The following is a 27,012-nucleotide window of genomic DNA, read 5'->3' on the forward strand; positions in this document are numbered from 1 at the left end:
CTGTGCTCACTCGATGCGTGAACACCATGATGTAAAAGTCGACGTGTTTCCGTCGATCGTAAAAATCGAGGCTAGCTGACGCGCCTCCACAATGCGTGGTCGGTCTTCAGCATCAGTCGTCGTTGAACCCTCGTCTCGCGAGCAGCTACGATCGTCCGGCGAATCGAAAGTGTGAACACGTAAGTACGCTTCACGACGCCGAACACGCCCGACGCTTGAATGAATGGCCTTCCGAAATCTTCTTACACACTTTTCACCAATTGGAAATTTAACGAAAATATTGATATTGGGAATGTTTTAAGACGCTTCCAACGCCGCGGGTTCTTTGTTCGTACTGTTCTTTTGTGTGCTGGTTTGTGGATTAGCCTTGACCCGTTGGAATAAGATATTAGAATAACAAACGATACGCTGCTCCACAAACGCACGAAAATTATTGTAAAAAAATTTGCAAAAAGATATAGAATATATTATCGATTATAAAATTGAATGTCAAGGTTTTATTTTTAAAGATATTTTAAAAGAGAATATATATAAACATGTTTGTATATATGTACGTCTTATTAGAAAAGTGAAACAATATTTTGTTAGGATAAATATATATTAATTTTTTTTTTTATTAAATAACTCCGATGATGCCGTACTATCTTTTTTTATATTTCAAGTGACATAATTCATGAAGAAAATAAGTATGTAAACTTTGAAAGTATTGTTTATTTATATACGCAGGATATAGGATATTTTTAAATGATATTTGTTACAGAATGTAAAGATCTTAAAAATTAAATTAAATTAATTTAAATTAATTAAAATTAAGTTAAAAAAGATGTAGGATAGCATCGTATTACGTGTTATCAAAATTTAGTTTTGAAATATTTTATATTTAATGTTATTTCTTAAAATCGAAAATATAAAATTATTTGTTACAAAATTTTAATAATGTTGTTTAAATATATAAAAGAAATATTTAAAATTATTAATATTAATAATTATATGAATATGAAAATTTAATGATTTGACAATTTGTTTTCATTATTTTTGCAATGTTCTCTATTTATTTAGTTTTATATATATATATATGTATATATAATTAATTTTAATGTATTTTTTAGAAGAATATAATCTGTGACTTCGAGAGAAAAAGTTTAAAAAAAATTATAAAAACGAAGTCAAGGCAATGGTATGTAACGTGAAAGTGTCTTCCTTTTCAGTACAAAATGCATTCCTCCTTTTTAAGCGTTATTCGACCGCGATTTATCTCTAGACATTTAATTTATGTCTATGTACTCCTTTAAAATCACAGATTATAGAGAATAACAATGAAATTTCGTTATACATATCAGATATTCGGCATAATTATAGATTATATATTATAGAAGATAAACAATCTAAATAATTCGTATTTTTAAAATATATTTTACATTTTATATCTTTTAAAATTAAATAAGATAAACACTTAAAAATATTTGCTAATGCATTTAAATATTTATATACAAGATTAGTGCAATTACAAAAAAATTCGACGAAATATATCTGGCATATTTATTCTTTAGCATATAATAATGTTCTGCTGAGACAACATTTTTTTAACGTGATTAAAAATGATTTACTGACACATGCTATATCAATATCACTTTGATGACTCAAATAACTGCGATTAAAACTTTCATTATAAATGTTTGATGTATTGACTGATAAACATTTCTTGCTCAACGATATGAACATGCAGGACACACATCGCACTATTTTTTACTAGTTTCGTTGCATTCTATCCATCTTGGGTATGTCATGGTCATCGTGCCGACCCGCTCAAGTCATCCAACAAGGCATGACGTAAAGTTTGATTCAGTGCAATTAAGCACGCATAATATTTACCTATGTAATCGATGATGTCTCAGAATAATTATTTCTGTTTCTATTAGGAATTGCAGATTATGATTGTTATTAATATATAGTTAATATTATAAATCAGAGAGAGCATTATATTCGGTGGACTAAAATCTTAAATGTCTAATAATCCTTTTTAATGAATTTTTTTATCTATAAATTCGGAATAATTGGCTGAGATAATATTTTTCGCAATAAAAATTTTCTATAGGGAGTTAATCGACTTCATGAATTCATTTTCGTTAGAATAAATTCTTGGCTATAACTTTGAGCTGCGTTTTAAGTCTGTTAAAAATAATAGTATGTAGTTTACGATATAATCAATTGTTCCGAATTTATAGATAAATATAAGTTCAATAAAAAGAATTATTAGATAGATCTCTTCTAATGCTTTCTCTGATGTGTTCTTTGAAACTTGTCATTCGGTTCACATTGATTATATTATATAAGTACATTTCCATGTATTAATTTTGATTTCATTGTAAAAGTAATTCGTAATTTCGAAGTTCAATACTTCATAAACTTTTCACTTATGGTGCCTGTCTTGAGACTTGCCCAATATATTAAAATATAACACAATGATTGGTGATTTTGGTGCTTCAGTTTTTTATTTCCAATGCCATAGCTTTTAATATGTTTAAGATATATTACTAATGAAATAATTTTTATATATATATATATATATATATATATATATATTCCACGTTGTATAATATTTTCATCACCTGAAGAAATAACGTCGCAAAATTAGCCACAAATAATTTCTATGTGAAAAAGCAAATAAAATATATATAAATGGAGCAAACTAATTTCTGCGGAAAGAAATTTCTGCGGAAATGATCAAAGAGTTGAATTTAGACTCACAGTCATTAAAATAGTAATAAATGCTGCGATGATATATTAAGGTCATCGCAGTCGCAACATGTCATTGCAAACTGTGCAGACACAAATTTGTTATAGTGTGCATCTTTCGCCTTATAATAAAATATAAAATCATATTTCAATATTATTAATTATAGAAAGAATTTTTATTTATATATGTAGTATTTTAACGCATCTTAATTAGGATATTTTTATAAGAGATAAATGCTAGATATTTAATTTAGCAGTTATATATAAGAGAGAAAAAGAATTTAATCTAGATCTGTGTGATAATTTTACACCACATTAAAATTTTTTTTAATCTGTTTTGCTATGTACATAAATTAATGCAGTCAAAGTCTAATTGCACTACGCAGAAGTTTATCAAACTGAATCTTATCACTATGCATTAGTCACTTCTCTTCTCAGACGGTGCATTATTATTTTACAATATGTTTATGCCTTCTTAGATAGAAAATATATTATTTTAATACTACACATTTCCAGTTTCATTTATACGACTGTAATAAGACTATATCGATTGCTGTGTCTCCATTCCTCTTTACTATTTATTACGCTTTCATTTGACTTACATTCCATGCTTATAGTCATTGTAATTGCATTTGTACGGCGCATTTTCGGTCAATGGACACGTAATCGTAATTTTATAATTTAAGATACGAGAAAATTATAAGGTTTATCATTTTTGCTTGTTTAAACGCGTGATTAAATAACACACCTAATTAATTAATTTCTCTAATTTCTGTTTCTTTCCTATTTACAGATCAGAAAAATGGCTACCATTACGAGGTTGTCAATCATAAAATTCCTTGAATTGGTAAGCATTAATAAATTATTTAAATATTACTCCTCTTTAATCATTTGTTGACATGACATCGTTGGCTTAAAGTTTTAACTTCGAAAATGTAATAATATTTTATTTTTATGAAGAAATATAAGCTAATACACATCAATACGATCGCTTGGATGATGAATTGTACAAATGTTATTATATAATTATCTTAACATAGATTGTATATGTATGCATCATAAGCAAAAAAAAAAAAATTATGAATGTGATAAATCAGATTTCTTTTTCAACGTTCAACCGTATGATGTCATATTACATAATCATTAACATAATCGGAAACGCGTACTTATATCATTTCCAAATCACAAGAATAGATTGTTCTCTTCTAGAAGAAGAGCTCTTCTATTCTTAGCGTTTACATTAAATTGCGTAAAATCAGATTTTCAAGAAAGTGCAAGTTTGACATAAAACCGTCATAAAACCATCAGCGTTCCTTGCGTATATATATTTCCAGCCTCCAGAGAAACACTATCTTCGAGGTCGCGTCGTACCCCTTCAGGAACTCTATCATGCCCTCGAATTTATTTTTAACATCACTGCGCTGTTTCTTCTGATCGATTGATTCAATTTCTCGCGTTGCTTGCGTCCATTCGACTTGAATCGCGTTTTCTCGAGAAAATCGGCGCATATTTCAAAGTCGAGGTATTGTTAGTCGTGCGACATTCCGCGCTGCATATCTTTCACGAATCGTAAGCCGACGAGAATGGAGAGTGACATAATCGGCGTTGATTATCGCACAAGAGCGTTTTCTCTCTTCTCTTGTTACGATTCGCTTCAAGTCACCCGGAAGCCGATCGGTACGAGAACTTCCGTTAGGATTCTTTGAAATTAAGGATGAGTGCCGTGAGAATCCCGTGTCTTTTGTATAATGTTTCTATTGCATCTTTAAGTGATAGAAAATAGTTTGATATTAAATTTTAATAATTGCAAATAAAATATTATACATTTTATTTTATATTTATTGATATTGATATAACATTAATATACAATTATAACATTAATATTTAACGAAACGTGTAACATGTATATCGAAAGCGTGAATGCGCCATTTGATAAAAAGCTTATTATAATTATTTATCAAAATCAACCAAGTTTTTAGAAACAGCTATTCTGTAAAATAATTATCTTATTAATCAATTATATTTATCTTATTAAACATTTATCTAGCTTTGTTTACAAATTAACGATGATTCTCAGCACTTGTGATATTTTAACTATACCTAATTTTACTAATTTTACCTTGTTTTCTTTTGTTTAATTTTTGATTAAAGTCTTCCTAACGATGCAAAATTATTTTATAATTTTTCAGTTAAATATTTTAATGATTTGCTGACGAAAAATACGCTTTATTCATAAAGCGTAGTTAAAAATAATTAATAAATATTATTAGTGTATATTAAATGAATATATTATGTTAAATAAATACGAATAATAACAATAATACTTGTTCTGCATAAAATTAAGAAAATATCATATAAATATGAATTAATAAAATGAAATTTATCGAATTTATCGCGCCATTTCCTCTACACATCATTGGAATATATATTTATATTGTTAATATGTATTAATACCACATCATAGCATTCCTTAGCGACGAGTATTGTGTAGTAAATGTGACGTACCGCATACTTATCGGTATACATATGGGTGACCAAGCCCAGGATTCTTTGAGATACATTTGGCGTCAAGCGAATACGCTCATCGCGTCAAGGTCGATGCAATTTTAATGTTGACGCCATGGATGACTTCAAGATAAAAATTATGTAATTACGAAATAAAACATGAAATAGATTTATTCTACGTTTTTTTGCTTACATTTTTTAATTTTAGTCGCTATTATACATCAATTTGTTACAGCAATATTTTACATTATTACTTAATTTTATATATTATTATAAATTTTAAGAAAATATTGTGTGTCATAGTAATAAAAAAGTTTCTATAATATTTTATATTATAGAAAATTGATTCTTTTTTACTAAATGAAAAATTTAAATTTATACATACTTATTATTTTTATATAAATACTCCATGATAATATAAATACTCCATGAATTCCATGATTTCTGAAAATCTTTTGATTAAAGTCATTTTAAAATTTGAATTGTTATTAATCATGAATGTCTTTTATTCATCGCGGTTAACAATATGTTCGAAGTAGATATTATTTTTATAACTGTGTTAATGATCCGATGAACTATACCAATATACGTTTAGATTTACAACCTGTTGTATAGAAGTAAAAAGTTGTCAACTGGGGCAATATTTTATTTATGACGAACCGAAATAGAATCAATATACTTTCCCCTCAAGTCGACCCCCTTTTATGGGCAATCTGTATCTTCACTTTTATAACAAAAAAAGGTTGTTATAAAAGTGAAAAGTATGCAAATGGTAAAAGCAAAAGATGAAATTTTTGGTGATGATAAAGAAAAAGCAAGGAGATATTTTAAAGAAAATTTATGAATGAATTTTTGTCTATTCAATGTCCATTTTTTATCATAGCTCTTGGTATGCATCCTTATTGGATTGCACTATAATTCCTTCAATGTGGGAGATCAACACACAGCGATGGTAACCATGGGCACCTTTGGAGGATATCTGATTATTTTGGTCGGCTTATTTATTGGTAGCGTGATGGGAACACCGGTGAACCGTCGCGTGGTATGTAATATTGCAAAATATATCTTTTACACTAGATAGAGAAATCGCAGCATAGAATTATGTATAAACGAAGTATAAATATATAGAAAACTTGAGACTCAAAAGCAGAATATTTAAAGAGAGCTATAAAAAATTTAAAAAGATATATTTAATTCTTAATTTATACTATAATTTGATTACTATAATTTACTTAATTACTATAATTTGATACATTAGTTCCTAATTTATGTGTATAAATTTATATAACAAAGTAATTACAAAGTAATTAACATAATAATTTACAAATGAAAGGAGTTTAATAAATTAACTCGAATTGATTTCTAATTATTAATTATAATTATCTATTAATAAGCTAAATGAATAAAATTTTTTTATTCATATATTTATACATTAGGTGATAATAACAAAGTGTTATAGTATACTATAGCTAGATCTAGATATAGATTTTCATTAAATGCGTTTTCTTATCTCTTAGGATCTCTTCTTTTCACTCGTTGGATGCGCCTTGTTCATCGCTGCGGGTTCGCTGAATATCGATCATTTCCACAAGCTGACATACAAGTCAACACTTCGCGATACCGGCTTGGCCAAGGGTTCTCTCAGTATTATCGAGGGTGCCATTTTCCTCGTGGACGCATTCCTCACGTTTCGGGGAGAGAACTGAGATCTGAATCGCCTTTTAAGTACATCGAGGGACTGCACGGCCAAACGGTGTTAATCACATTCCGCAATTGACGGAAATTTTTTTCTAATCTGTAAGAGATTGGAAACTGCCAAAGAGTTTCCCAAAGGGAACTTTCTTTACAACCGGGTAGCCAAATGTGGGCAAACACAAATCATACATGATGTCGCGAAGTTCCGCTGCTTTATCGGAATTGTGCGAAGCACGAGTTCCGAAGCTTTGTGAAACTCACGACTTGCGCCGTTTATCTTGTATTTCTCGCAAAGTGTCCATTTTATCGAGACCGATCCATTTCTTTAACTTATTAACTTGTTGGAAAATTCTTATTTTAAAACTTTTGAAAATTTAATGAAGATAAATATTTGCAAGTCTAATTGTATCTTATTGATAAAGGCAAATTTCTGGTATAAATTACGCTTTTCAGTATAAATATGACTTCGCGACAATATCTAATCGATGATAGTACAAAAATGTGCAGGGGTCATATAATAATGATACATACTTGCATATTATATCTATATATAATAATGATATATACTTGCATATTATATCTATATATGTATGTTAATATTAATAAGAAGCAGTCCCTTTGTAGAAGCAGGCCAATTAGTATCATAATCATAAATAATATACTGATATCACACTCATAAAATTTAAGTTATTCTAAGGTGTGACAAACAGCGACAACAAGAAGATAAGAAAACAATAGAAAATTTTTATATACGATATCATTTGAAATGTATCTCGACACTGAACAAATTCATTATATTTGCCATTCTTTCAGTATTTGCGAAATATTTATCCTTGATTTATATATTTTTACGCTATGACTTCAATAATAAAGAAAAATTACGAAACGATAGATAATGTTTTTGTATCATCTCAGTATCCGCATTCCTTTCAAGCTCTCTTTTTTCATTCGTTTATTAAAGAATGTAAAATTTTTGCAAGTGATTTGTTTGTTATCGCGTTGTACAAAATAGACGCAACATTATATAATACAGCAATGAAAGTTTTATATAACGCAACTTTTGTTCGAGAATAGCGCACTTGGAAAAATAGTCTTAGCATAATTTCAACTCCAATTGACTTAATTGACAATTAACAGTTTATATGTGAATGTTTTATATTTAAATAAAATAATTAATGTTTTGAAATTTAATAAATAAAAAAAAAATTAGATTATAATAATTTAGATTAGAAAAATTAGATTAAAAATTCTCCAATAAATTTGAAATTCTAATAAATTTTTATCTGAGTTAATTAAATACTAATTAAATTAATTAGAATACGTTTAAATTATTCTTGTATATATAAGCATATTAATTTATATATACATATATAAAGTTTTTTTTATTAAATATTGGAGTAAATAAATTTAATTGATGTTTTTAAAGTAGAAAAAGATTTTTAATGTAGAAACGAGAATTTAAAATATTTAATATGAGAAAATAAAATATGTTTGTTTTTCTATTCTCGATTACTAGTAAATATTCAATTTAATTCTTTAACTCAGCTAAATGTAAACGCGCGCGTCACGCAATGGCGACACAAGAAACAGGTACAATCGCTTCATTCGATACATCGAAATAAAGCAGTTAGAAGTGATGTAGTCGATTAAATTTGCTATGAACATTTCTCCCTCCCTTTCTTCTTCGTTTAATTTCGTTCTCCTCTAAAAAGCTTATCTTACACACATTCCGTCATTTATTTATATCTACGACAAAAATAGTAAATCTTACGTTATGTGAATCGTTGCACGAACTCGGGAGAGTTTTCGAGATCGCGTGCAAGATTCGCTCTAAGAATCGACCGGCGGTTTCAAGTCGATAGTACGTTCGACAAGAGACCGTTCTCACTCGCGTTCGTACATACGCGCGTGTATGTGTGTGTGTGTGTGTGTGTGTGTGTGTGTGTGTGTGTGTGTGTGTGTGTGTGTCCATGTGTATGTATGTGCATGGTGCGGGCGAGCAGCGAACACCGTCGCCGTCGCGCATTCTCTTCGCAGGAGAGAGCAGTCCGCATTTTATTTGTCAATTATAGCGCCGATGCGCGGTGCGGTGCGTTAAATGTGCGTGCAAGATGTCGAACCCGAGCGGTAGCAGGAGGAACGGGGCCATGAAGATCCGTCTGACGAGTGAGTGCGGCGGCGCCGTCTCGTCCTCGGGCGTCCGTGCGTCTCGTCTTGCGTGAAAGTCGGGCCGACGCGACCCGCACGCACGACGAGGGCACCTGCCCACGCACGGCCTGTTTTTGTTTTGCGTTATCCAACGTGCCCTGGCACCACGCGCCGCCCTCGTTTCCTCGATTCCCGGGCGGTTGGGGTTCCTGACGGGCGACGCGAAACGTCAAATCACACGTCCGCTTGGTTCCCGGGAGGTCTCGTAGGTGCAATGCATGCCCTGGGCAAAGGACACGACTTCCGTCGTGACTTCTCCTTTGCCCTTCGATTGCGCTAATTTTCCTCGGCAACAAGGCTAATGGGAGACCCCTTCCTGCGAGTACTCTCCGGGGGACCGACGAGAACGAGGATTTAATACAAATTTAAGACGGATATATTATTTCATATATCTTTGCCTTACAAAATTTCCTTAAGAAAACTTGTTTTTTTCATGGCTAATGTGAATTTTTTTACTAATTTTTGAATTAACTTATAAGATTATTTTCTAATTAGTCTCTTTAAACTATTGTTAATGATAATTAACAATTTAACATAAATTATAACACCGTACTCGAATCGATTTCGTTATAATAGTAGAAATACATGATTGTGCGATTAATCATATTATTTATATTTATAATTCAGGAAATATAATTAAATAGAACAAATATGGAATGGATACAAGCAGAAGATAGTGAAGTTAGATTATTCGCACACATTTATGTTTTATTATGTTTTAAATTGCACACATTATCAAATAATTTAAATTAAAACATATTGATGATTAATTAATAATATAAAACTTTAAAATAATATATGATTAATTTATTATAAATAACATGTAGATATCGTTACTAATTTGTGCATGATGGAAAACTAATAATATTAGAAGTGCTTTATCACGATACTAGTTTGCGCATGTTACAAAAGTACACAATTACATAATGTTCTATATGTTTTAGTTTTATGTGCCCGCAATCTCGCTAGAAAGGATTTATTTCGTGAGTATTGCTTTTCACAATGAATAAGAGTAGGAATATAAATTAAAGATTTAAAATAATGATTTTTTTAGGTTTACCCGACCCTTTTGCTAAAATAACTGTTGAAGGTTCTGGACAGTGTCATAGTACAGATACTTGTAAAGCTACCCTTGATCCCAAATGGAATCAACACTATGATTTGTGAGTATTTTTTAAACCGAGTATGAAAACATTTTGTGTGAGTGCATAAGAAAAGGAATCACTATTATCTCTTTATGTAGATATATCGGAAAGAACGATGGAATTACCATATCAGTGTGGAATTATAGAAAATTTCATAAGAAACAAAATGGAGGGTTCCTAGGATGTGTACGCATATTATCAAACACTATCCAAAGACTTAAAGATACAGGATGTATGTATTTGTACTTCTTTTATATTACATAATTAACTTTTAATTTTAATAAAACAAAAAAACATATAATAGCATTTTGCGGTTAATAGGCAAATGTATAGGCGCGAGAAATAAAATTAAAAATAATTTAAAAATAATTTACTTTCATGAGTAAAAATTTCTTTTATATTTTCTTAAAGTATTGTATTATTGAAATCTTTATTCAAATAAATTTAACAAATTTTTATTTTTTAAGATTGTAATAAGATCCATATATTAATAAAGTTATTAAATTTAAAAATGGCCGATACATGAATAAAAATATTATAGAATAACTGTTCTTTATTTCAGCAAAACAATGAATATGTAAAAAAATGTTTAGAAGTGATAAAATAATAATCTAGTACATTATCATGTTATTTATTTAATTTTTGTTATTTAATATATTTAGCGAGATAATTATCTGTGAAATAAAATAAAGTAAAAATAAAATAAATTTTAATGAAATCAATAACCATAGATTAGTTTTCAAATTTGTATTTAGCAAAATAAAATTAATCAGAATCGCTCTTATTACAATCCAATACTTACAATACTTAAAAAATAATCTCTAATATATAATTTAAAAAATTTAAAGAAACACTTGATTTTAAATGGTTCAAAATAAATTAAAATTGTCTCTCTCTCTAAATATAAAATCTATTACAGATACAGATAAGAAATATATATTTTTTAATTTTAAAAATAAAATAAAAATAAAATATTATTTTATATATTAAATTATGTTTTCAAGGATTACGATAGGATTTACGATATATATTTTCTTAGATCAACGTTTGGACTTATGCAAGGCTCATTCCGATGACACGGACGTTGTGAAAGGACAAATTGTAGTATCTCTGATGTCGCGAGATGGTCACAACGGTGCCGTTAGCAATACGGTCGGTCATAATGCCGTGGTTGACGTACTTGGAGATTTGAGTTGTCCAAATGATTTGCCTGATGGTTGGGAGGAAAGAAGAACGGAAAGTGGTCGACTTTACTACGTAAATCATCACACGAAGAGTACGCAATGGATTCGTCCAAACGCTCGGTAATATTCGACATCTACTATCAAAGTGTGATACATACGATATAAATTTATTCGAGTGATATCGTTGACAGGCCTAACAATGCTATTATATCAACAACTCCGGAACCACCACCGTTGTCAGAGCCTACATCTCCCAGTAGTAGCGCCAGTTCACCGAATGTAAGAAACGAGGAAAGTCCTGCAAGACATGCGTCACCCGAATGGAACAGCGGGGCCGAGACACTCAATCAAACACCCAGTCGAGACGGTTCGGCGCAAAACACCCCAAGAAACACTCCGACGCAGCAGCAACAGCAGAATCATAATCAGCACAATATAAGAAATGTGACGACGCCGGCATCCTCCGCGAGGGAGCGACGCGCCGTCAGAGGCACCGATGAACAAAATGGCAATCAAAACGTGAACGGAAGAGTAGAACGTGGTCTTAACAATGGAGGTCAAATTCGAAGGCCCAATCGCAATAACAGGAACAGAAATAGCGTCATGTTGAGTCATGATAGACGAACTGATCCGCCACAACCGCCAGACTTACCCCGTGGTTACGGTACAAATGAAGACTTTTTTTATTTCTTATATAAACTTTTGTATAAATTTTTTAAATAAAACAATGCACATATATAATAAAACGCTTCTATCTACTCTTGTAGAAATGAGGAAAACTCAACAAGGTCAAGTATATTTCTATCACATACCAACTGGATCTTCTACCTGGCATGACCCGAGGATTCCGCGTGACTTGCAAGCTAACGAATTGGCGAATGAGCTTGGACCTCTTCCTAGCGGTTGGGAAATGAGACAGACCCAAAGTGGACGAGTATATTTCGTAGATCACAATAACAGGACAACGCAATTCACCGATCCCAGGCTGTCCAGTCAAATAATAAGCAATCTATTGAAGTAAGCACGGAAAAATAATAAAATAAAAATATATAAATGAGATTACGTAAAAATGTAAAATTATTATTTTATCGATAGTAGGAGGCAAAATAACAACATGAACAATCAAACGGCGAATAATGCAAACAATTCGGTAACGAGCGAAACCGCCGAGGCGGATACAACGAATTCATCGATAGTTCAGCCTACCACGCCGCAGCAATCAACGAGAAATGAAAACGGAAGTAACAACAATTCTCCAACGAGTGAGTAAACACAAAATTTCTTTTCAAACGTATTTTCTTTAGAAAAGAAAAATAGATTTTACAATGTAGAATAACCGAAGCGCGTACATCCTTGACTTACGTAAGTCTTATGTATTTTGATAATTTTTGCACAATATGGATCGCATAATCTACTCATTTCCACGCAAAAACAAAACAAAAGAACATTTATGTACGTTTCACAATTTTATCTTATCTGTGAGCGTAGTTATCTATGCAATAACCGTGAATCTGACCCAGTAATCAGTCTCGGTTATTTTGTCATTCGGGCAAAATGCCATTTCATTTTGGAAGAGTCTTGTTCATCAGGGCGCATTATCGTAAACATCGGGATTTTTAATTCCGTGAGTATATGTGGATAGTGCGATCGGTGTAACAAGCGTTTCTTTGCATTTCAGTGGAAAGCGCTTCGTCTCAAAATGCTCAAACAGTGTCGGAATTGCCGAAGGAGCTTATGGACAATGAGCTTCTTCCGAAATATAAACGTGATTTAGTGGCAAAGTTGAAATGCCTTCGAGCGGAATTGAATGCTCTTCAGCCTCAGAGTGGGCATTGTAGATTGGAGGTGTCGAGAAATGAAATATTCGAAGTACGCAAACGTTAAACATCTACATATTTGTATCCAAAAATATTTTGAATATCATTAACATGAAAGAAAAACATCTTGTTTTACGGGAATATTTAGTTTATGAATAATATTTCTCGTTCTTACAGGAATCGTATAGGCTGATTATGAAAATGCGCCCAAAAGATATGCGCAAAAGGCTTATGGTAAAATTCCGCGGTGAAGAAGGTCTTGATTATGGCGGCGTGGCACGCGAATGGTTATATTTATTGTCTCATGAAATGCTGAATCCACAATATGGACTCTTTCAATATTCGAGAGATGACAATTATACTCTTCAAATTAATCCGGATTCAGGAATAAATCCAGAACACCTATCGTACTTTCACTTTGCCGGCAGAATTATAGGTATCGCTGTTTTTCACGGTCATCACATTGATGGCGGTTTCACGACTCCGTTTTATAAAATGTTGCTCAATAAAGCTATAACATTGAGCGATATAGAAGGAGTTGATCCAGAATTACACAGAAGTCTCACGTGGATGTTGTAAGTAACATGTTTACTTACAAAGATTTTATCAATGTTTCTGAAGATAATAAAAAAAAATTTTTAATTTACTATATTTTACATTATCAGGGAAAATAGCATAGACGGCGTGTTGGACGCCACGTTTTCTGTAGAACACAGTAGTTTCGGAGTATTGAAAAATCACGAGCTAAAGCCAGGTGGTAAAGACATTCTGGTGACGGAAGAGAATAAGAGAGAATACGTTCGTTTATACGTAAACTATCGATTCATGCGTGGAATCGAACAACAATTCTTAGCGCTGCAGAAAGGATTTCACGAATTGATACCTCCCCTCTTACTAAGACCGTTCGATGAGCGTGAATTGGAATTAGTTATTGGCGGTTTGGGTACTATCGATATAAATGATTGGAAGATGCATACTCGGCTCAAACATTGTACACCCGATACACCGGTTGTGCAATGGTTTTGGCAGATAGTGGAATCATATGGTGAAGAAATGAGGGCGAGGTTGCTTCAATTCGTTACTGGCAGCTCGAGAGTTCCCTTACAAGGATTCAAGGCACTACAAGGTAAATGCTTATTTTATATTTAGACAGATTACATTAAAAATATAATATGTAAATAATGTCATGTATCATATTTGATTATATAGGATCGACAGGAGCTGCGGGTCCACGACTTTTCACGATCCATGCCGTTGATGCTCCGAGCGAAAATCTACCCAAAGCGCATACATGTTTTAATAGAATAGACATACCACAGAATTATCCGACTTATCAAAAGATGCTTGACAAACTTACGCAAGCAGTAGAAGAAACTTGTGGCTTCGCTGTCGAGTGATCGGTACGATTAATACAGCTTTAGCTTAAGCGTTTCTATCACGCTTCTGATACACATTTCGACAATTCTAAATTTCCATAATAGATAATACTCTATAAATTTTGATAAAAGAAGAGAGAAAATTATATTTATTTTTTATAAAACATTAAAAAGAAACTTTGGAAAATCCAATAAACCTTACAGAGATTCAATGAGATCTAATGAGTTTTATAGCATTAATACATGAGCTGTATATACGAAGCGAAATTGTTTCGTGTTATACCAATATTTAAATGGCCTTACAATTAGAAGTCTTGCATATCTTACATATCTCATACATATATCTTACATATCTCTTTTTGGACATAAATTTGGATAATGATTTCTGAAAATAAATAATTACATTGGCTTTTAAATCAAGTCTCCAGGCTTTTGACACATTTTGTATTTATACATATATAAATATTTATTTATTACTTGTTTAAATGTATGAGAATTATTATCTTTTTCTAATGAATATTTCAATTATTCTACTTACGCACAAATACACTTATCAAAGTTCTTATTGATTCAAATCTTTATCAAATTAAATCACTAAGTTTGTTTAATTCATTGAAATTCAGCTTTCTTATTTGAATTATAGTATATAGGATGCACATGATAAAAGCATGCACAAGTATTTGTGAAAGATGAAATCTTCCAAAAGTTACGATAATAATTATTCTATGATCTTCATATAAATTTTTTTATTAAAATATAAAACGAGTAGTACCGAGAATCTCGTAGTAAACGAAGCAATATATGACAGGAAATCAATTTACATTTACATTTGGAAGTTTTCAATTTCATTTTACAATAAGTATCATAACAAACTGCACAGTCAATTAATTCCATATCTATTTAATAATAGGATTTAGTATTGCGAGCGAAAAATACATATAAATATAAAATTCGCTCATTCGTAAGGGGCAGACATCAGCTAGACAAAATGATGAAAATCTAGTATTCTAAAATGTATTATTGGACCTTGTTGTCCTAGAAAAGAAATAGAGAGTTTGTATATATGTGTGTATAATTCTGAACGCAAGTGTTAAATAAAAATTGTTATAATTTATGAAAAATATAAAAATGACAAAAAGATAATATTGCTATATATTGACATATATTTTTACTTAGGTGTTAAATCTTCAATTTGGGATAACAAATAAAAATAGTAAAACAGAATGGAATCAAGTACATATTATAACTGAGGAGTGAGTCTATAGTGAAAAATAAATTAAAATAATATAATAAATTTTTTTTGAGCCCTCGAGTTTACAAAACAAAGAAAAAGTCTTTAGCTTATAAACTCCTTTCAATTATTTAGGCCCACCTTGTAAATTAATATATATTTTATTTATTTGGATAATTCCATTAGAATATATTGGTTAATCGCGAACATAATTAATGCTTTAAAATTAATCACGTATATTTTTTCGAGATTATGACACTTTCGTTCGGAGTTTCCGTAACGTAATCGGTAAAACATGATTGCTGCGCAATCTATGCAGCAAAAAGATTATTGTTGCTTATTAAGAGTTAATGTCACCGAGTGCGTTAACAAAATGTAAATAATTTATTAGATATTAATATAATAGAGTAATGTAATAGCGTTTCGCGTGCGAATCAGACAGTGATCGGATTTTAACAATGACAATTAAAATCGTGTACATTAGCTTTAATTTAAGAGCATATTTATTTAAGGAAAGAGTTCATTCGACGGGTTTATGTAAGCTTAAAATGTTTCGATCGAACTGACTCTTTTGTTTGAGAACTTCACGAAACATGACTATACCTTACTAAACTGCTTTTAGTAAGATATAGCGCTACATTCTTATCTCATACATTTTTCATTTAGTTTAGCATGTGACGCTGTTGTAAAAATATCTAATGCATCATTGTTTTGTATAATGATAATTGCATTATTATATTTGTATTATGCACAAAACTGTGATGAAACATATCATAGATGAAAAACATGCCAATGAGAAAGGGCACTCAAAATCTGTTTTTTGAATCTAGAGAATTAATACATAATTTTATATTCATTTTTATACACACGGTACATATGTACATATATCACATATATGTATATATGTATATGTATATGTATATATATATATATATATATATATATGCGTGTATGTGTACATACATATACACACATATATATATATATATATATATAATTTGTTAATTATTTCTTGAATAATGCGTTTCGCACTTTTTCTGAGTGTAAAGTCATTCAAAATCATTCATTTTTAATGTCTGAAATATGGTCTGAATATTGAATACTTGCTATAACGGGAAACGTAGCTATTACTCAAGTAGAATAATGGAAACAGCTAACGCTAATGCTGTAGCGCTAATCTAACATTATCGTTCGGATAAAACGGACACCTCTAATGATGTCTATATCTGTTGCCTTAATTTAAAATGTACATGAACACTCATATGTAATAGTCTGCTTTTTGTTATCAGATGCAGTCAACGCTTCGATATTCTATGAGTGATATATAATAATATATGCTAGCAGTAAACACACTAATTTTTTATGCGCCAAATATAATATAACTAAGAGAACTATTTTCGAAAATAATAAAATATCAGGAAAGTTAAGGAAAGTGACGAAGATATAAGAAAGGTTCAACGAAATCTTTCGTCAAATTCAGAAAAATGTTAAGAAGAATGTTAAAGAATAATGGATTTTTATTTTTATTTTTATTTTTTAAAAGTAATTTTTTATATTAAATCTTTTAACTCAATATATGGATCTATTAGTAAAAAAGATAATATATTTTTTTTATAATTTTTTCACTGCTTTCTTTAATTGTTATCTTGTCGATCTATCGATAGCAATAAAGGCCTTGAAAGTGCCTTGTTATTGGCCTTAATAATGCTGCAGTATATTTTTAATATTTTCGAATAAAATAAATTTTATCTATCTTTTTCAAAATTATATTTAAACAAATACATATATATATATATATATATATATATATATATATGTGTTACAATTGTCAGTTTATATTATGACGATTACATTAGTGGTTAAAAATGACAAAGTAATAATATTATGCTTCAAGCAAAAAGCAGCCAAAGAAGTATCCTGAAAAATTAAATATTTTTTATCCAAAATTTATTTACATATGTTTCGAGATAACTAAGTTATTGAACACAATTTGCAATATTTTAATAACTTATCATCATATTAATATCTCTTTTTTAATAAGTAGTAATACTTTTCAATTTTGATAGACGTTATTATAAAAAAATAAAATAAAATACGTTATCAGAATGTAGTTTGTATATACTTTACGAATTATATTAATTTAATAGTTGTTTTATATATATATATATAGAACACTAATTTCCGTGTAGTAAAACTCTTACATGACAGAAGGATTACTCTGTTACTTATTGAATAAATAATAAAAAATGATTTAAAAGTTAAAAAAAGAAATTAAGAAAAAGACATCGAGTGTGACAATATTTAGAATTCACATAGAATACGTACATATATATATTTCACAGAGATTTATGTAAACTGAAATACATTAAAAATTAACAATTTATTTTATTCTAAATTACCAACTAATTTTAATCGCTTTTTAATTGTTTACTGATTCATTCTGCTGGTTCTATAAATATTTTTAGGATCAAGTAAGGAAAAGCCTATACTCACAAAATGATATTGCATTTATTTACAGAAATGACAGCTTTATCCCGTACATACTTATATTAGAACTTTGCAATTAATACAACGAGGAATATCAGTAAATGATAAAATATTACAAGATATAATATTACAAGAAGTAAAAAATAATTAATAAAGTTAATTATAAATACTATTCTCTTCTCTAATGTTGACTTGGTCAAAGTATCTCTTGGTCCTTGGAAAAACTTGTTTTTTTCTTTAATCAAGAATAAGTTATTGATTAGTATGAAGAATATGAAGAAAAGTGTTACAACCAAAAAAAAAAAAATAACGAGGAATTTGAATTTAGCTTTCGCAAACTAAGATTAATTTAGCATTTCTGTTATTTCTTTATTTCGTATAACAATTTTAAATGCAAATTGTCAATTAATATGTATGTAATTAATTTACAATCCTTTATAACTAATTTATAAATGGTCACCTCTTTTGTATTTAGAATTATGCGAGATTATGCATACTATTATATTACTGCAGATATATTATTATCAGGTAATTATATTTGATGCTATTGTATACATTAATTGCGCAATTTTTTTAGGAAACAAGTGTATATAACTTTTCCTTTTGTATTTCGAGCGGAATGTATATTTTAATAAAATATACAAAGCATAAAATCTATCAATGTTTAAATATTTGTTAACCTTTTATGTGTTAATTTTTTTAAATTTTTAAATATTATTTCTATTACTCAGCAGCAATGAGAGAAAAACTAGCTATGTTTACTTCATATTTTATATTATGAATATGAAATAATCTTTTATAAATATCGATGTTTGTTGTCACAATTGTCACTTTATAGCAAATTGTCGAAACGGGAAGATCGTTATTCTGTGAATATATATACATTGTCATCCATTTATAACGGTAAGTACTATTAGTTTTGCTTTAAATTTGCTTTAAAATTGCTTTAAATTTTTTAGATATCTATTTTTTATTACAATCTTACAGTATAAAATTAATTATTTGAAAGAAGATTCATATATTAAGTTTTGAATAGAAGTTTTAAAAAATAGAGTTTTTACAATACAATTCAATTTCGTATTCTTGTTTTCTATGATACATGTGTCCAAATAGCAACAATCTGTTTAGATGGATCTCATGGAATTCATAAATTTGTTATTATATAGCAATATAATAATTATTTATGCTCTTCCTCTCGATGGAAATGCAAACTCTAAATTCTACATGGAAAATGCTGAATATGTAGCCGATTTTCATTTGTATACAATACTACCGTTAAGATATACTATTGAATTAGAATTAGACACCGAAAAAGATATTTTCCATGGAATATGTATTATCGACATTAATATATTCAACATTACACAAGACATATTTTTGCGTTCAATGAATTTGAACATAAGTCAGGTCTCATTGACCAAAACTATTATTGATAATATAATAAGATATGATGCACCTACTATTTCCTATATTAAAGAAATGCAACTTGTTATTTTTAAGTTTACTTCTTTTCTAATACCTGATACATATACTTTGAATATAACATTTAACGGTATCATTTCTAATGACATTGGAGGATTTGTCAAGATTTCATATATAAATGAAGTAGGAGATAAAAAGTGAGTATAAAAATACTTATTTAAGTTAATTTAGTTATAATTAAAAACAGTCTATTAACTATATCCATTAGCAAAATTAACAATTCACGTTATGTAATATACGTAATAAAAATTTCCAAAACATATAAAGAGCATAACAGTAACTATAATATTTAAGAAGATTTGGCAATAATTAATAGTTTTAAAATATACATTTAGATCACATAAATATTCTGCAAAAAGTTTGGAGAAAACAAGAAACATATAAAATAAAATTTCCCTTTCCTCAAAGACGTACTGTTAAACTAATTTATTATATGTAGACATTATAGCATTGAAATCCTTTAGTATATCAATATTTCAATTTTATATTATTCACAGTTTATAGCTGTTACAAGTAAATTAATAGTATCAAACTGTAAATACTATACTAAAAAAATACTAAAAAAAAATCATAAAAAAGGAAAGGCATATTTCGTAATTAATTTAACAACCGGAAAAAAACGCTTCCATTAACAAACATTTATAATTTCTTCAATTTTTATATTTCCAATGTCTATACAAATTAAAAATTTATTCTTATATAATGTACCAACAAAATTATTAAAAATATGTAGGTGGTTTATCGCATCAGATAATTCGGCGATAGGAATGCGACGTGTATTTCCATGCTGGGATGAGCCAGGAATAAAAACTAATTTTAGCATTTATATAAAGCATCATAAAAATTATACTGCTTTATCAAATACACTTTCTGTTCCTAAAGTCCATTCGACAGACGTTAAGGATGTAGTAGTGACACACTTTAAAATTTCTAAAATACCAAGTTATCGCATGGCAATTTTGTTATTTGATCGGAATGACTATATTTTCATGAATTCCATGAAAATCGTTCAGAGATTATGGTGCAGAAAGCTGACGATACAAGATCAAATTTTTGCATTTAATTATATTGCAAATGTTACACATACTGTTGAAGCCGATTGGCAATTACAAGAAGGATATTTATTAGCAAATCACTTTACGATCGCAGGTTTGAAAACCGATGGCATGGATAAATTGAACTTTGTATTTTATAGGTATATATGTTTTTAAAGAAAAATATATACAAATAAATTTCTACATCTTTATAACAAAACAGACAATTACAGAATAGATAAAGTTGCTAAATGTAGTAGATAATGATATTGGTAGAAGATAGCAGATGCACATATAAATACTTTTGATTTGAATTAAACATATAACGATAAAATTTATAATCGGTTTTTAGAGAAGAAGATATTATCTACAGTGATATAATAGATCCCATTGCGCGCAAAATTGAGATATCACATTTAATAGGACGTAAAGTGATTAGTAAATTGTTTGATATTAGAGTTACTCCATCATGGTGGTCCTATATGTGGTTGAACGAAGGTATTTCCACGTTGTTTGGGATATATACGATTAATAAGGTAATTCCTAACGTCGGTAGTAATACTTATCAAATACTTTAAAAACAAAACACATACTTATACTTATATTGAAATAATAAAATAAATAGATATACTCTTTAGATATACTCTTATAATATTTTTCTCAGAATAATAAGACAATTTCGTTGCATATGTATTATATTAAAATTTATTTATAACATTTTCAACTATTTTTATTGTTTTCCTAATGCGAATTTGTTTGATAATGATATCACTTAGTTAAATAATATAATTAAAATATCTCAATGTCTAGATTATGCCAAGTTTTCGTTCGTTGGATTTATTTGTGGTACGAACTCAACACGAATCTCTCCATTTGGACGATGGACAAATTATGAATCCTCTTACATCACAGATTAACAGTATTTCTGAAATTGATTCTCTCTTCTCTTTTGTCTATTATATAAAAGGTACATAATGTTAAATAAGCAACATTAATATAATTGCAAAATTATTTAGATACTGTTTAGAAAGTAACTTTTTATTTTATTTTCTTCATTTTTTTAAATTTAATTTACATAAGTAAAACGATACTTAGATAGAATTAAAATCTATGAGACTTTTAAAAAGTTATTATCCTAAAAGTGCAAGATATTTAATTGATAAATTTATTATTGGTAAATTTATTTATATCTTATTTAGTTTATTTATATATACATTTTATTTTTAATGTTCTTTTTTGTTATAGCACCTTGTATATTGCGTATGCTGCAGTATGTATTAAAAGAAGAAATTTTTCTAGAAGGTATAAAAGTATACATGAAAAAACAGTAAGTATATATCATATTTGTCTGTCTCTTTTGCTTCCTTTTTTTCCATCAAAAGAAATAATTATCGTTTTTTTGATAGCTTTTGATGAAATCTCAACTCTGTTATATAATAATTTGTCATATTTTACTGCTTTTTCGATATATTCTATGTGATTTATAACATATAGGAAGTCTGATAATTTTTCAGTGCTTGTGTGTAAGTGGATCGAGTTATAAAAATTCTCTCTAAATATTTTTTACTATAAATATTATAAGTGACATTTGTTAAATCTTCAAACATCTCATCGTAAATTTAGTATCTTTTAAACTGATTGTTTTGTAAGTAAAATTAAATTATGGAAATATTTTTAGATGGAGTAATTTAGATGATTTCTGGGATCTGATGCAATCTGTTTTGGATAAACAGCAGAATACGGACAGAGGATATATTTCTTTGAAAAACCTGATGGATCCTTGGGTAAAGAAAAAGCAATACCCTGTTCTTAAATCACACACAGAGCTTAATAGCAATACGAAGAAACTTAATGTAATAATGGAAAATATGTCTGGAACATTCAAAATACCAGTGACATACATTAGGCTACCAAAACCTAATTTCCATAATATTTTACCAAAGTTTTGGATATACTTTAAAAGTGTAGTAAGACTGACATTTGTGTTCCCATATGTTACATGGTTGCTACTTAATCTGCAACAGACTGGTAAATAATATTCTAATATTTTATTACATTACTGAATAAATTATTCAGTAATGTAGCCATTAATTGAATCCTTTTATGAAACCAAGCTTGCTAAATGTAAAGAAAGAAAAATTTTCGTTATTTTCTACATCAACCTTCTGTAATTCTAAAATTTTTATTAACGTTTAATTAATTAAGTCAAGTATTTTGTAATTATCTAAATTTTCCAAAGTTATTAACTTATATTAAAATAATTTTTTATTTCAAGATTTAAATGGAACTAATTTTAAAAAAATGTGTGTGTGTGTGTGTGTGTGTGTGTGTGTGTGTGTGTGTGTGTGTGTGTGTGTGTGGGTGAGTGTGTGTGTGTGTGTAAATTACATACACGCACTATTAATCAAGATTTTTGACAGTACTTTAATTGAAAAATGTATGATTTATAAAGACAAATTTTGCAAAAAATTTTCTATTACCATCTTGTATATAAGTATATATTCAATACTCCATATAAAATTTAATTTTATTTAACATAAAATTTAATGTTACATTATTTCATAAACATTACATAATATTAACATTACATTATATTTTATTTATTTGTAATCGTGGAAAATTTATCATAGAAACAATTTTTGCAAACATTTCTTGAAATAAAAAAATTACATTTAGGAAATGATTTATTTTAAATATAATATCAAAACAATATAACGACGGACATTTAACATTTGCTTTTTGTATAATAGGATATTATCGTGTAAATTATCAAAAAAATGACTTGTTAGAAATTGGAGGATATCTTCATACCAAGAATTATACGAATATTCATGTCCTCAATCGTGCTCAAATCATTGATGATACGTTTCATTTTGTAACAACAGGCGAATTTGATTCACCTGCCACATTCTGGTATCTTGTAGCATACTTACATCAAGAATTAGATTATATAGCATGGTATCCCATGTTTAAAGCTATGGAACGTATGTCATTCATTATACCGTTTAATGAAAGTATTCATTTCAAGGTAAAAAGATCTTACGAAAAAGAAGATCCTAAAGTTGATACACTATTGATTATATTAATTCAATTATTAATAAATTAAATTATATTTAAAAAATAATGATTGAAATTAAAAAATAATTAAAAGTATTAAAAGTTTTTATTGCTTTTATAAATTAACTTAAATAGATAATTTTTAGAAAAATCTATTAATAAAAGTTAATACTTACTTTTCTGTGTATTAGACAAAAATACTCGGCCTATTGCGTCCACTCCTCCAAAAAATAGGTTACGAGGAGTTCAACATTGATGAAGACGATCTCACTAAATGTTTAAAGCAGGAAGCTGTAAAATGGGCATGTGTTCTTGGTGATATTGAATGTAAGAAAATGGCTGAGAGAAAATTGGAATGGCATTTATCGAATAAGACGTAAATATTCCTATAATGTCTTTTTATATTATATATTTTATATATTTCATAATTTTTATATTTAATACTTCATATATCTTTGAATAAATTGAAATCGTGTCACACTCTCTTGAATGTTGTTTTCAGAAGTAACTATCTTTTACCATGGTGGAGAAAATGGACATATTGTAATGGTTTGTCGATATCTACAACTTCTTTTTCGAAAGTGTTTCATAATTTGAATGACATTTTTGAAACGAATGATTCGAAAATATTAGAATATTTGGCCTGCACTAATAAAACTTCTGATATTCAACTTGCTGTATTAGGCAAAAATCTTTCTTCAGAAAATAATTCAAGAAAAAATATTATTGTTAGAAACTGCATTAGCGTATTCTTTGATGTTATTCTGAGACATGCTAAAGACAAGTTACTTCACGTCATAATAAGCCATTGGGAAAAAATTAAACTAAAGTAATATTATCATTTTTATAAATATTTTTTACAATCACTAAGATTTATATATGCACTGAAAAAACTATTTTACTATATGTGTTTTGTTTTTCTAGAGAAATTAATGAAATTGCAATCTTAATAACTATCATAAATAATGCTTATTCTGAGGCACAACTTACTGAGGTAAATATTATTAAACATAATATTTTTATTAAATTCTCTTACATTTTTATATTAAACTTCTCTTGTAAATAATATGTTCCTTTACCAAAACATTTCAAATTAATTTTATCAAGAAGTACAAATTGTATAAAAAAAAATATAAAAATAAAATAAATTTTATTATTTACATTCTACTTTGTAGAAAACGAAAAGTTATGTATTTTCATGTACGTTTTATGTAAAATAATGTATTCTAGGCAAAAAGATTTGCCGAGGATATGACAACGAGAAAAGGACACCTAACTTTTCACTTTAATTCTGATTATTTTGGTTCAAAAATAGTATTTTTTAACACAGAAGAAACAAAACGGGTATGTACACAATTCAAAAATATTATTTCATTTATATAAAACCAATTCCATATTAAAATTTGTTGTAAACTCATGTAATTCTGTTTATCATATATGTTTATATGGAGTCCTCATTATTTATTTTAAAATAGCAGTTACAATGGATTGAACTGAGTACAAAAGGTTTCTATTAATTTATAATTTTTGTAACACCTTAAAGCTTGATTTTCTCGCTGCAGATATATTGACTTATCACAGACGAGAAATAATCTACAATAATTTTTTTGCAACAAATAGCTTTATCTTTTTGTTTTTCCTTAATAACATAATAATTTCGTGATCATGAAATTTCTAAAATTTGAAGGAAACTGAAATATTTCAAATCTGTCATCTAAAAGTTTAAAATAATTTTTAAAATAATTTTTAAAATAATGGATCATGTTGCAACCATAATCAATTATCATTTGAGAATGGCTGAAAAATGACTCATTTTTTCAAAAATTATTTTACACTTCTACATGACAGATCGGACAAATGTTTCAGTTTGATTTTAGAAATTTCAGGAACACGAAATTATTATATTTTTATGAGAAAGTTAATAAATGAAGCTATATGTCGCAAGAAAGTCATTTCTCGTCTAAGATATCATAAAACCGAGTTGGCCGCTCGAGAGAGCCAAGTTTTAATTAAAAAAACAATTAATAAAAATTCACGATTGAGCGTGCCTTTGCGCGATGAGGTTACTCACATTAATAATTAGCTATACATATAACTATTTGATTGTATGATTTACAAGAAGTTATAGCAAGAGCGAATAATATATAATATTGGATAGTTATTTTTAACAGCGCTTTCTTTTCATCTAACATGCATGCTTATTTCTAGAATTTTAATTTATTTTTAATAATTGTAACAGTAAAACGCGCATTAGGATAAAACATACTTTTCTACTTAATTTAATTTCTTCAACTGTCTATGTAATATCATGCAATTATAACTGGATATAAATCCATGTGACACAATAGAAATGTAATACAGTTACAATATCATCATCTTTAGATATCAATAATTTACTTTGTAGTTTAAAAATTAGATATTTTACAATGTATATACTTACTTATATATATTACTTACATATATTAAAATGATATTACAGTTCAATAAAATTATAGAAGAAAATATAAAGCGGCAGATTAATGTCTTACTATTTATGGTGGTTCAACAAAAGATCGATAGACGCCGATCTGAAATCCAAAAACATGTAAATTATTATATAAATAAATATGTATAAATTTCTTTCCCTACATCTCCTTCCGTAAAAATTATGGAATATTACATTGTATTATATTGTATTGTATTGTAAATAATATTACATTTAACTGTATGGAAGGTTGTGAAATATAATGACAACAAATTTATTCTTGTCGATTGACAAATTTTTGATAACATATGTATATAATTATATATGTATATAATTATAATTTAAATATTATAATTATTTTATAGTATCTATCTATTGTAAACATTTTTTATTTAATTAATTTGAATATATCTATTTGAACATAATAATCAGCCTTTTTAATATAAGAAATAATTTTGAGCAAGTAAAGGTATAAGCCGGAAACATATATTTTCTTATAAAACGGAAAGAGGAGCTTTGAATTGATATCTCTTAAAAAATAAGTTTATTTAAGTTTACAAGTTTATTTATTTGAGTTTTTATTAACTTTTT

The 27,012-nt window shown here is 28.4% G+C and overlaps 3 protein-coding genes across 4 annotated transcripts; all 3 read left to right on the forward strand.

The window, feature by feature from the left end:
• The first annotated feature begins 37 nt into the window (after window positions 1–37).
• On the forward strand, window positions 38–7,832 carry LOC105430900 (protein snakeskin). Its single transcript, XM_011644677.2, has 4 exons — window positions 38–179; window positions 3,530–3,583; window positions 6,125–6,283; window positions 6,759–7,832. The coding sequence occupies exons 2-4, from the start codon at window positions 3,539–3,541 to the stop codon at window positions 6,945–6,947; spliced, it is 393 nt and encodes a 130-aa protein (XP_011642979.1). The 5' UTR covers window positions 38–179; window positions 3,530–3,538; the 3' UTR covers window positions 6,948–7,832.
• Window positions 7,833–8,882: 1,050 nt separating this feature from the next.
• On the forward strand, window positions 8,883–18,694 carry Smurf (SMAD specific E3 ubiquitin protein ligase). Of its 2 annotated transcripts, none has more exons than XM_025219255.2 (12): window positions 8,883–9,102; window positions 10,089–10,127; window positions 10,199–10,307; window positions 10,388–10,521; window positions 11,329–11,593; window positions 11,665–12,137; window positions 12,241–12,490; window positions 12,572–12,735; window positions 13,152–13,342; window positions 13,468–13,865; window positions 13,956–14,416; window positions 14,500–18,694. In XM_025219255.2, exons 1-12 carry the CDS (start codon window positions 9,048–9,050, stop codon window positions 14,685–14,687), a joined length of 2,727 nt encoding a protein of 908 aa, XP_025075040.2. In that variant the 5' UTR covers window positions 8,883–9,047; the 3' UTR covers window positions 14,688–18,694. The 2 variants fall into 2 exon arrangements, with proteins under 2 accessions (XP_025075040.2, XP_011642980.2); XM_011644678.2 differs by having other exon boundaries at window positions 8,885–9,102; window positions 12,569–12,735.
• Window positions 18,695–19,182: 488 nt separating this feature from the next.
• Window positions 19,183–26,849, forward strand: LOC105430903 (aminopeptidase N-like). The gene is made up of 13 exons (XM_011644681.2): window positions 19,183–19,287; window positions 19,513–20,003; window positions 20,600–21,061; window positions 21,253–21,436; window positions 21,711–21,867; window positions 22,146–22,227; window positions 22,579–22,928; window positions 23,651–23,928; window positions 24,149–24,333; window positions 24,460–24,786; window positions 24,882–24,951; window positions 25,188–25,301; window positions 26,437–26,849. Exons 2-13 carry the CDS (start codon window positions 19,513–19,515, stop codon window positions 26,569–26,571), a joined length of 2,835 nt encoding a protein of 944 aa, XP_011642983.2. The 5' UTR covers window positions 19,183–19,287; the 3' UTR covers window positions 26,572–26,849.
• The last annotated feature ends 163 nt before the right edge of the window (window positions 26,850–27,012 follow it).

Source organism: Pogonomyrmex barbatus, unplaced genomic scaffold, assembly GCF_055798465.1.
Source record: "Pogonomyrmex barbatus isolate J1 unplaced genomic scaffold, ASM5579846v1 scaffold12, whole genome shotgun sequence".
Lineage (NCBI taxonomy): Eukaryota > Metazoa > Arthropoda > Insecta > Hymenoptera > Formicidae > Pogonomyrmex > Pogonomyrmex barbatus.